Source organism: Lampetra planeri, chromosome 21 (genome assembly GCF_965212315.1).
Source record: "Lampetra planeri chromosome 21, kcLamPlan1.2.h2, whole genome shotgun sequence".
In the NCBI taxonomy this organism is placed as follows: domain Eukaryota; kingdom Metazoa; phylum Chordata; class Hyperoartia; order Petromyzontiformes; family Petromyzontidae; genus Lampetra; species Lampetra planeri.
Window position 1 is genome coordinate 9,277,401 of NC_136127.1, and position 12,437 is coordinate 9,289,837.

General features: G+C 40.7%; 1 protein-coding gene across 1 annotated transcript in view; it reads left to right on the forward strand.

Annotated features, from left to right (window-relative positions):
* The window catches only part of TTN (titin), a 340,888-nt gene that overhangs the window by 102,952 nt on the left and 225,499 nt on the right, over positions 1-12,437 (forward strand). Inside the window, exons 80-96 of the mRNA XM_078603948.1 lie at positions 355-642; positions 2,196-2,327; positions 2,744-3,029; positions 3,768-3,945; positions 4,513-4,602; positions 5,327-5,594; positions 6,072-6,332; positions 6,777-6,986; positions 9,001-9,078; positions 9,516-9,587; positions 9,739-9,759; positions 9,902-9,958; positions 10,791-10,814; positions 10,968-11,030; positions 11,181-11,243; positions 11,459-11,521; positions 11,677-11,739. Of these exons, the coding sequence (XP_078460074.1) occupies positions 355-642; positions 2,196-2,327; positions 2,744-3,029; positions 3,768-3,945; positions 4,513-4,602; positions 5,327-5,594; positions 6,072-6,332; positions 6,777-6,986; positions 9,001-9,078; positions 9,516-9,587; positions 9,739-9,759; positions 9,902-9,958; positions 10,791-10,814; positions 10,968-11,030; positions 11,181-11,243; positions 11,459-11,521; positions 11,677-11,739 (2,217 nt within the window). The remainder of the gene's footprint in view (positions 1-354; positions 643-2,195; positions 2,328-2,743; positions 3,030-3,767; positions 3,946-4,512; positions 4,603-5,326; positions 5,595-6,071; positions 6,333-6,776; positions 6,987-9,000; positions 9,079-9,515; positions 9,588-9,738; positions 9,760-9,901; positions 9,959-10,790; positions 10,815-10,967; positions 11,031-11,180; positions 11,244-11,458; positions 11,522-11,676; positions 11,740-12,437) is intronic.

Below are 12,437 nucleotides of genomic sequence, written 5' to 3' on the forward strand. Positions count from 1 at the left end.
GAGAATATCGTAATCCTTTTTTATATTCCTTTTAAAATGCAAAAAAACAAGAAAGGTTTGACAAAAACTCGTTAAAACTGGGTCACAAATGTTGTAATACTTCATCATCATCAGCCTGGCTTAAGGCCTCCCGATCCACCACCATCTCTCACAATCCGGTGATATAATAAAACGTTGTATCTAGCGAATACATTTGGCCCAACAATAAACGAGCACCCTAATTCATAATAGCCATTCAGTGAAACTTTGTGCGTCCGAATGACGAACGAACGAACGAGTGATTGTTTTTGAGTTTACATGGCGCAGGGTTGCTAACCGGGTGGGTTTTAAAAGCCACCTCTTTGTCCTCGGTAGAACGCAAGCACGCGCCAAACTTCGACAAGAAAGTGCAGTCGCTGACCGTAGTGGAGGGCGACACGCTGTCCGCCTCGTGCCGTGTGAGCGGATCGGAGCCGCTGCAGATCATGTGGCTGAAGGACAGGAAGGAGGTGCAGCCCTTCGGAAAGGTGTCCATCGCCTACAGCGAAGGGGACTGCACGCTGGAGATTTCGCAGGTCACCAAGGCAGATGCCGGCGAGTACACCTGCAAGGCCGTCAATGAGGCCGGCTCGGACGTCAGCAAGGTTAAAGTTACTACGAAAGGTAAGGCGGCCTACTTTGTGTTGGCCTGGTCGTGATTATAATGGCCGTTCCGTCCGCGCGGATTTGATCAGAACGCAGGGCAACAGAACAGAAATCTAAATGATAGAAGGTCGTCAACATGTTCATGAATAGCAATTCTCTAAAAGGAAACTATATAATAGGCAAAGTTTTGGGCAATGGCTCTCCTTTATAGCAGACGGACCATTGCAATGTATTACTCTTATTACTCTGCTGGTTTATCCAGGAAATGCCTCACTGAGCCTCAAGACTTTTTTTCAGGAGGGTCCTGCCAAGTTTTTGTCGTAGGGTGGTGCCAATCGCTTTGCACTTCCCAATTAAGTGATTTTCTAATTAGGGCGGTGCTATTGACGACGTGTTACGTTTTTGTTACTGTATTTGTGCTTTTACACCACTGCAAAACCGTTACATATATTTAAAAATCAATTGATATATTATCGTGACAAATACCAGCAGTCTTTACAGATGATGGTGTTTCGTTAATAGAATATGCATGTGCAGATGTGATTGATCACCATTGTCTTGTCATCCATCTCTGCCAAACAAGCGTGACGGATTGCTGCTGTGATATTACAAATGGGATGATTTTCTTGGGGGGGGGGGGGGAATTAGAGGGCATGAGATTAATGTAAAAATATGGAGGTGGTCAAGCAACATCCATCTTCAAGTCTCTTAAACTAGGGCACCCATTGTACTCCAAGGCTATTGCATTGGGGAGCTATGTACTGTGAACAAATTGCCATGAACGTGACCAATCTCTTCAGTTCTCATAATCTAAGCAGAGTTTAGCCTGGATAGTACGTGGACGGATGTCCACCAGAACTTACCAGATCTTGTAAGCATGGGCTTGTGCCATAGTCAGCCTTGAGTATAACCCTTTTATGGGTATGGATATGTTTCCCGTATACTCCACTTTCATACTACGAGAAACCAAACAGTCATTAATGGCATTGGCTTAATTTGCCGATGCGGGATATGCCTGCGAAAAATCATCCTGAAACTCGGTGAGGCTTTCCTGAGAAAACAATTGGTGTTTTCATCCTGCCTGTAAAGTGAACAGTTGTCATAAGACATACTCTTAGTTTTTTGGGTAAAGTCACGTAGGTAAAAAAATTAAATTAAAATTAATAAAAAAATAATTTCATTTTTTTAGGAAAAAAAAAATAATTAAAATTAATAAAAAATAATTTCATTTTTTACCGACAAAACTAAGAGTATGAATCCTTGCAGTCATGAAAGCTTCAAATCTAGAATGCCATAAGACACTTAAACAGGGTAATTAATTTGTAGATAACCCCATTGATTTCTAGTGACTCTCCTACCCTTTTCTCAACAGCCAATCGAATATTATGGAAAGCAATGCCTCCGTATCTTACAGGGGAAAGTGTTTGATGATCTAGCATGTGCGTTGATATTAGTGGGGGACGTGTTAAGGCTTTGACAGACAATGTGCTTTTCTCTGTCATTTTCCCTCTTGTGTTATTGGGGTGTCTATAAATGGATCACTGTATTTTCTTTGTATTCTTCTTCTGCAGCTCCTGAAGCGGGAAAACCAGTCAGGAAACCTGCGGCCCCAGTGGCTGCCCCGACTGCCGCTCCTGCTCCAGTTGTTGTCGACGGAAAGATTTTCTTCGTCGAAGAGCCAAAGAATGCTAAAGTTGAAGAGAGTAAGTCATTCCAGTAGGGTGTGAAAAAAATAAAGTGACTCAAATACGTGTTTGATTTTGTTCAGCCATCCACGTGATGTTGTTTGTGCAAAAAATAGCAGGCCACGTGTGCCATCGTCACGACCCAAATGTACCATCTTTGATTATTAACGTGCAAATTGCTTTCATGAGAAAAACCAGCCACATATAACAACGTTGTCCCCTAATGGCAGACCAGTGCCGCTTAGGGACAGCTGCCACCGAGGGGAAGGGTGGGGGGGGTTCCCTTGGCCAGAATATGTGGCTAGAATATAGTAGGGCATTGCAATGGCACCTTGAGTTGCTTGGACATTTAAACACCTCTCTAAATATTACCCTAAAAATATCAAAGCAATCGCGGCTCATTTGCAACCTCTTCATCCCGTGGTCACTTGCAGAGGGCACGGTGAAATTCACGGCCAAGGTGGCCGGAGAACCCATCCCGACGGTGAAGTGGATCAAGGGCAAGTGGCGGCAGCTGAACCACGGAGGGCGCCTCACGGTCCAGCAGAAGGGCGCCGATGCTCTCCTGGAAATCCGCGAGGCAACGAAGACCGACGCTGGCCCGTACCGCTGCGTCGCCAACAACAGGCACGGCGAAATCGAGTCCGGCGTCTCCCTGGACGTGGAAGAGAAGAAGGCGCCTGCCGTTGAGGAGGAAGGCTTCAGGGCCAAACTCAAGAAGTGAGCTTTTTTGCTTTTAAAAACTTTTTCATTCGTACGATTATGCTTCCATCCATCCTTCTGTTGATGTATCTCTTCGTCATAGAATATACAATACAACGTCACATAAGTGACCATTACATATCCGCCCTGAGCAATTCGCCAGAGTGTAAATGTCATTTTTTTTAGATTTTCACAAATTTGAACTTTTCGCATGCAGTAGTGTACTATGCGTTATTCTTAATGTCGCTTATATTCGCTTCCAAACATCACTAGAGCTGTGAACTTTTAAATCTAGATTTAGAGCTCTTTTCTTTAGAACTGCTTTTTGTGTTTAGTTTTATGTCCTTCCCCCGCACCTCTGATTAGCATGGTTGGCTACGTACGGTGCGAAAGAAGATCAACATACATACATATATATCACAATGTTTCGTACAATTTGTCATTTATTTTTATCCAATGACCTCTTTGTGCAAGGTGTAACTGTCATTTTCTATAAATGTCCACATATCCAACCTTTTCACTTATCTGTCTACACTTCACAATCCAGCGAATCAGATATGCGAATTGTATCGTTAAAACATTTGGGCAATTAATATTCGATGGCATCAGTCGCTTTGGCCATGGTGACATATTGATCTGATATTCAAATCGCAGTAGTCATGAGCGGCTTTACATCTGATATCTGCCAGCAAAGTAAATGCATTTTTACAAATGTAAATGTGCTCTTTCTTAAATGTTCGCCTCCTTAAATTTCAGAGCTCCCACTAAGGAGAAGGAGAAGGAAGAGGAGGTCGATATCCTGGAGCTGTTGAAGAACGTGGATCCGAAGGAATATGAGAAATATGCTCGCCTCTACGGCATCACAGACTATCGAGGCCTCCTGCAGGCTTTGGAGTTGCTGAAGGCTGCCAAGCAAGAGGAGGCCGAGGGCATGGTGCGTGGCTCCAAAAAAACATGTTCATGTTGTGCCTTTCAATTGATTCACCGCGTCATGTGTACTCGCAACTTTTTTTAACGAGTGGAACACCACGGAGAAAGGGAGTAGTGTCAAGGATTTAACGTATGGAAAATAAAAGATGAAAGAATGGGAAAGGGAGGAGAGAAGAGACAGAATGGGAAATAAGAGAAAGATGATAAAAAGGAACGGATACAGAGAGCCAAATGGTCAGAAGGTTTGAGGATCGGGAGGAAGAGGCTACGTAAGGGCCTCGACGCTGCTCCATGGAGCAGCGTCTGTTTTCGCAGCGGGCGGCGAGAAGGGAGGAATTCAGTGGGGGGTGGGAGGCTTCAGCTTATTTAGATACATCGATGGGGTACTATATGTGTGTGTGCGATTGGTTAGTCTACTGATAAAAGTACCCAGCCAACATGCCAAAGAGTGTACAGTAGTGCGCCATTTTCCACCACCGGCCGGAAATTTCCATGTGGAGTTATCCATAAATAAACCACATACTGGACATTTTGAATTCAGTGATTATTCCTTTTGTTTTTGTATCTTAAGGAATTGGAAGAAGGTGCTGAACCCACTGCCGAGGAAAAGGAATATGAGGAGATGATGCAGTTGATTCAAGCGAGACTGGCACATGTTGAGGTATGCGGGAATACTCTTTTCGTTGTGAGGTTGCTGTGCATTCCCATTGGGGGGAAAAACGAAGCACATACCACGTTTAAAGTCTATGTCAATTTCAGTTTTTATTATCCTAATTAAGTTCATTTCTGCCAGTTTTTTTCCCATAATGTAACAGACGAGCATGTAAATATGCATCGATTAAGTGATTTAAAATAGATTGTTGTGTTTAAAGACGTCGAACGAAGCACGTAAAAATATAGTTTGTTTCCCACATATATTTCGCGTGTAATTGGTTTATGTGGGCTCAGTAACCACTCGGAGCAATACACACTGACTAATTTACCGTGAACACATTCATAGATAGAGAACCACAGAGCTTGGACATTTGTGGGCCCCGGCTCACTATGCTGCCTTCATGCTTGTCTGTGGTTCCTCGCACCTCTGAGTCGGTCTCTCTCTGTGAGACTAAAGGAATACTGTGCGACGGGTTACAAGTTAAAATTATGCATAATTTTTACAATGCTTTCGCCACATTGTCACACCCCCCCCCCCACCCATTTAATCAAACCATGACCCCGAGTCATCAAAATTATTTGAATTATGAGGGAGGCAAATTGTTGCACCCCTACTCGTACATGACTCATGTTGTTCACTCTCAAAGTTGGCTACGTATAGTGCGAAAGAAGTTCAACACACATACATACAAAGTTCTAACTTGTTTTCTTTCTATAACGACTCACTGCAGCCGATAACACTGGTGAAAAGTGTTGAAGACCGACAGGCTCTGGTGGGCAACGACGTCACCTTTGAGGTCGAGGTTAAGATCAACTACCCCGAGATCAAGCTGTCCTGGTACCGCGGCACGCAGAAATTGGAGTCCTCCAACAAGTACAACATTTTCCAGGAGGGCGACCTCCACCGTCTAGTCGTCACCAACTGCACTCTGCAGGATCGCGGCAACTACCGCGTGGTCTGTGGCCCTCACATTTCCAGCGCCAAGCTGGAAGTTTACGGTGAGTGTTGAGATCTGACGATATTGAGATGGCCGGGTACCTCCTGATCCTGCATTGCTGAAATCCTGGGATCGTTGTCAGGGGGTGCAAACCACCGGTCATTAAACCAGGTTCTCAAGTTGATGGTTTCAGCCTGATTACCAATGACAGCACAAAAAACCCTGTCACGTTGAATTAGTGTTTTACCGCAATTCAGCTAAACTCCAGGTGTGTGGATTAAAATAACCAGCCTGCCATGCAACAACAATTTCCCACAGTGGGCAAGGTGGGATAGTGCACCCCTGGTGTACAGATAAAAAAAAAACATGACTTTTAAGGGATCTCCGAGATAGTTACGTGAAATCACCATCTGCGGGCCAACTGTAATGCACAGGATTACGCTGCTCTGCAAGAGTTCCGAATGGATTGGGGTGAAAAGACAAAGTTGTCTGTGAAAGAAGAGCTAAACGATGCCAACTGTCTGCTTATCCCTTTCAGAACTGCGCTTGGACCAGTCCCTGGAGGATAAACAAACGACCGAGGGAGAGACGGTGGAGCTGACGTGTACGTTCTCAGTGCCTAACCTCACCGTTCAGTGGTTCCGCGACAGCAAGCTCATCCAGCCGTCCCAGAAGTACACGTTGGAGGTCTCTGAAAAGCAACACCGCCTCGTCATTCACAACACCAACCTCGAAGACGCCGGGCAATACACCTGCCACTACGAGGACATTGAGGCACCTGCCGAACTCACTGTTGAAGGTATGCATGGCCTGCCAAGTTGCTGCTGATGGTGCACGCACATACCTTTTGGCTTTGATTATATATGTAACAACATACATTTGCCACCAAACGGCATCCAGTTGTCCTGCTTGAGTATCTCGAGTTCTTCGCCTAAGAGCAGGTTTACTGGACAAGTTAATTCCATCTCTGATCGTGGGCCTTTTTATTTCAGAGAACGAACTTCATTCCTCTTGGCCTTTCCCCCAAATGTTCTTTAATATAGAGCTTCCATCACTACGCTGTCCAATTTGACAATATGCAAACCCCAATCCCTCTCACCTGGATCGAACCCACAATCTCTTTGGTGCCACCTCAGCGCCCTGAACACTGGCCACCCATAATTTTGTTTATTTTATAATTGAGCTTTTTGTTTTTTATATCGAACCGCGAGTCTAATGTTTATTTGTTGCATTGCCTATGCAGCAAAGCCACTGGAGTTCACCAAGGTCATCCAGACGGAGGAGGTGCGTGAGAATGAGACTCACACACTGGAGTGCGAGGTGACCTTCGATGATGCAGATGTCTCCTGGTACAAAAACGACGAAGAGCTGCAGGAAGGGCCCAAATACAGCTTGTCGAGCGAAGGGTGTGCACACTACCTCACCATCAAGGACGTCACCCCTGAAGACGAAGGTGTGTTCAGAAGTCAGAAAATTGGTTGTTACCATGGGAACCTCATTTGCCAATAAAAATATGATAATTGGTGTGGACCAATCAACTTCAAGGACAGTGCACATTATCAGAGTTGTGTTTTTTGTTTGCATTATGACTGCAGGTATTGTGGTCTATGCAAACATGACTCCTTGTAAAAAGGTGTCAGTTTTGGTGCCAGATAGAAGGGTAAAAAAAACAATTATCAATTGGTTGTTAATTAATCATTCATTTATATGCATGTATGTTGAACTTCTGTCGCACAGTACGTAGCCAACCGTGCGAATCGGAGGTGCGGGGGAAGGACAACAAACAAAAAATATCGTAAATTTATCACTGTGAACGTGCCCTATCTCGTCGGTTCTTGGAAGCTAAGCAGGGTTGACTTTGGTCAGTGGATGGCAGACATCCACTGAATACCAGCTGTTGTAGGCTTGGGCTGCAAGGTTAGCCAGAGGTCGTCAGCTCAGCATTGGTTCTCCCTGGGTACTCTGGTTTCCTCCTACACGCCAGACACTCATTAATGGCATTTTACAAACTGCACAATGTATTTTGAGACTCAATTTAGGTTTTCATGGGAAAATTTAAGGGCATTTATAGTCATAGGTATTTGCATGATTGACATTTGTTACATAAAGCACTGAAACAAATGCAAATGCAGCTGTAGGTGTTCTCTAGTTATGCTTTTTTTGCCACGAGTGGTTGAATTGCAAAGTTGTCATTCGTACATGGGATGATAGAATGGTGTTGTTCTGTCACTTTCCTCATAGGGTAAATATTTAACTCCCCTTGCAGGCATAATGGTCATGATATCACGTGTACAGTAATCCCTCGTTACTCGAGAGGGATACGTTCCGGAGAAGCTCGTGAAGAGCAAATTTCGCGGTATAATGATATTGGCCTATGAAACCCTTTATTTTTAATGAATTACCTTAAATAAATATATAAGATAATAAATCTTATTAATTTATCTCATCAATTTATCTCTTCAATTTATCTCATTAATTTATCTAATCAATTTATCTCTTCAATTTATCTCATCAATTTATCTCATCAATGTATCTCATCAATTTATCTCATCGATTTATCTCATCAATTTATCTCATAAATGTATCTCAACAATTTATCTCATTAATTTATCTCATCAATTTATCTGTTCAATTTATCTCATCGATTTATCTCATCGATTTATCTCATCAATTTATCTCATCAATTTATCTCATCGATTTATCTCATAAATGTATCTCAACAATTTATCTCATCAATTGATCTCATCAATTTATCTCATAAATGTATCTCATCGATTTATCGCATCGATTTATCTCATCAATTTATCTCATAAATGTATCTCAACAATTTATCTCATCAATTTATCTCATCGATTTATCTCATCGATTTATCTCATCAATTTATCTCATCAATGTATCTCATCAATTTATCTCATCAATGTATCTCATCAATTTATCTCATCAATTTATCTCATCAATTTATCTCATCGATTTATCTCATCAATTTATCTCATAAATGTATCTCAACAATTTATCTCATCGATTTATCTCATCAATTTATCTCATCAATTTATCTCATCGATTTATCTCATCGATTTATCTCATCAATTTATCTCATAAATGTATCTCAACAATTTATCTCATCGATTTATCTCATCGATTTATCTCATCAATGTATCTCATCAATTTATCTCATCAATTTATCTCATCGATTTATCTCATCGATTTATCTCATCAATTTATCTCATAAATGTATCTGAACAATTTATCTCATTAATTTATCTCATCAATTTATCTCATAACTTTATCTAATCAATTTATCTCATCAATTTCTTTCTCTCTCGATGCAGTCGTTGTAGAGTTCCAGATGCTATTCGCGGAAAGCCAACATCGTGAATAGAAAGTTCGTAAATAACGAGGATACACTGTAATCAAATCTCATTGTTTTAAGATAGAGTCGTTTGAAGTTTTTTGTAATGTATTTCCAGGATCTTATGCTGTTATTGCACGCAAAGAAGATAGAGGAGAGGTCAAAAGCTTTGCCGATCTATTCCTCACGCCTGAAGGTATGGGGATATAGATCTCATGACTAACACATTGTTATTCAGAGCTCAGTGTGCTCAAGCTGGCATGGCTGAAAATACTGGTTTTGAATCAAAGCGTGAAACTGATTAAACTCGGTCCTCAAGTATCATGGATTGATGGTTTCAGCATGATCGCAAGCAAACTGCACAATAAAAAACATGTGAAATTTGGTTCTTCGCATAATACGGCAATAGACCGGCTCTGTCATGTTATTAAGACTACTCTGTTTGGCAGAGTGAGTGGGAAAGTGATCCCCTTGAAAGCGTGAGCCAAACGTCACTTGAAAGTATGTCAGAGGTAGCTCTGTAATATCTGCTTCCGTGAACCGTTCTCTTTGCGTGATGCTAGTAGGACAATCAGAAAATGTATTTGGAATGTTGAATCTGTGTTAAACTTAAGTGAAATGTGTCTTGTGCAGTGCCCAAGAAACGCAAGCCAGTTGACGAACAAGCTTTTATCTCAAAGAAGGATCGTGCTATGGAGGGCAGAGGTATGTATGGTTTTAGGAATGTATCTTCTGTTGTGCTTTATACAACACTTTAACTATCTGGCATTCCGTGAACTTTTTAGACAATCTTCGTATATTTTGTGGTGCACTAATGTATGCTTTTGTCTTTGTGTTGTTGATTTTTTGCGTACAGGTAGACGAGATTATCGCAAAGGTACATTTCATTAAAGCTTCTCCATCCACGGATGGCAATGTGAAAAATTATTACTCGCAAACACCTTATCTGTATATTATAGTTTTCACTGCAATTTACAATATTTTCCGTGGTGTTTTATTATAATTGTCACCTATTTTAGGTGAAAAGCCTGGAGCTGAAGAGGAAGAGGAGGAGGAGGAAGAAGAAGGGGAAATCGGTCAGATGCTACTTTTTATTCAGAAAAAAAAATCAATGTGTTGTTCCATTTGGCTCATTGTATATATGTATGTTGAACTTCTTTCACACCGTACTTATCCAATTGTGCTAATTGGAGGTGTGGGGGAAGGAACACAAACTAAGTACAAAAAGCAGTTGTAAATACATTTGATTTCAATCTAGATGATTTGAAAGTGCATAGCACCAGTGGCTTCCTAATATCGGAAGGAAGAGCATTCCAGACGGCCGCAGAAGGGTATCTGAAAGCGCATTATGCAGTGAGTTTGCGTGATGGTTTATGCTCTTTGACGAGATTAGCAAGGTATTGTATAAAGTACAATACATTTTGGATTTATATTGGGGAGTTGTGATGAAATGTAAAACAAACTAAAATATGTCATTAATAATGATAACAGTATGTTCATTTAGGCTTTAGATTATGTTGTGTGTATTCCTCAAACTAAGAATATTTTGGTACATTTAACCCTAGTTAGGGTGAATATATTTTAAGCAATTGAAGTATATCAAATTGCAAAATGTGCTTACGTTTAATTATGTTTCCTTTGAAACTATGTTCACATTTGTTGAACTTGTTCTCATGTTATGCCTTGAACAACACTCGTCGTATGTGCAGCCACTTGTAGCCATCTATGCAACAAGACTTTTATATATGTGGGATGATAACTATGAAATTATATTAAATGTTTAGTTTTGTTAAAAAAACTTACATCATTAATTGGAAAATGCTTTTTTTCACATAATTGTTAATAATGCGTTTGTTAACTTCATGGATAAATTCTAAACATGTCTGCATTTTTTTTTGTCAATTTCAGTGGAAGAAAGACATTACGTAGAAGGTAAGATAATGTAGCCAATGACAAAATTAATGTTTTACTGCTGAACAACGAAAATGCATTTCTGGAACAATTAACAATTTCTCACTTCATATCCATATCATAGTGAATGATATGCAAGTGGTGAACATCCTGAATGTGTTTTGTATTCATCAGAAACTTGGGAGAAAAGAGAAGTTGGAATTGATAGAGCACAACGAAAGCCTAAAGTCAAGCAAGGTATATAATGGCCATGTTTTACAACATGTTCTTCCATCCCCACAATGTGTCTGGAATAAGTTGCACACCACCAAATTATGTTATTATATCCACACCTAAGTGAACGTTCAGCAAAACGGTGCACTTGTGACCGTGGTTTGTATTTATCAGAAACCGCCCGCCAGAAAACAGAAGTTGAAATTATAAGGGAGCCACCAAAACCAGAGCCTCAAGGTAGATGGCAAACATGTTTGTGTTAGAACTCATTCTCTAATACAAACAAATGTCTGTTTAAAAATACGTTTTTTTTGTACGTAAATTGACTTGTGTGTATTTTACACATATTTTTAGAACAAGTTCCATATCGTGCACACGCATAATTTTATATCCACACCAAAGTTAATGATTGGGAACATGGGGAATGTGTGACCGTGGTTTGTATTTATCAGAAGCTATTTGGGAGAAAACAGAAGTTGAGATTAAGAGAGAGCCTCCAAAACCAAAGCCTAAAGGTAGATGGCAACATGTTTGTGTTGGAACTCATTCTCAAATGCAAACATGTGTCTCAAACAAATTGTATCAACGCAGATTCCAATGTTATAGCCATACCAAAATGTATCGATTGGGTAAACATGGGAAAATTATATCCGTGGTATGTATTTATTAGAAATCACTCAAGAGAAAACAGAAGTTCATATTAGAAGAGGACCTCTCAAATCAGAGCCTACAGGTAGATGGCAGTCTTGTTTGTATTCGAGACTATTTTCTAATATAAACAGATGTCTAAAAAAAACCTCAAACATGCATAATTTGACATCCTGTGAGTGCATTACATATTTGTTAGAAACGCAATCCATATAGTACACACGCATTATCATTTTATACCCACAACAAAGTGAACGATTTGCAACATGGGGCATTTGTGACCGTGGATTGCGTTTATCAGAAACTCTCTGGGAGAAAACAGAAGTTGAGATTAAGAGAGAGCCTCCAAAACCAACGCCTAAAGGTAGAAGGCAAGAATGTTTGTGTGAGATCCCAATCTCTGATACAAACATGTCTGCAGAACAAAAAACTCAACACGTTCATTAATAACACTGCCTTCGACGAAAACATACGTGTAATAGGAGACATTATGAGCAATAGCCCTTCTTCATAGCAAATACGTGAAGAAGCGACATTACGCAACACTTAACCTGTTTTACATATATATCATTTTATAGCTGTTGTATTGATACATACATTGATTGTTTCGTTATTTGTGCTTGTGCACAACTGCCAACGCAGTATCTCCAGATAATGTGTTCATGTCTGTAGAACAAGGTTGGGAGGCCAAGCATGCAGAGGCCATACATATCTGGCCCACGACTTAATTGTAGATGGCCAGCGGTCACATAAAAAATCCCGCTTGGAAATGGCCAACAAATT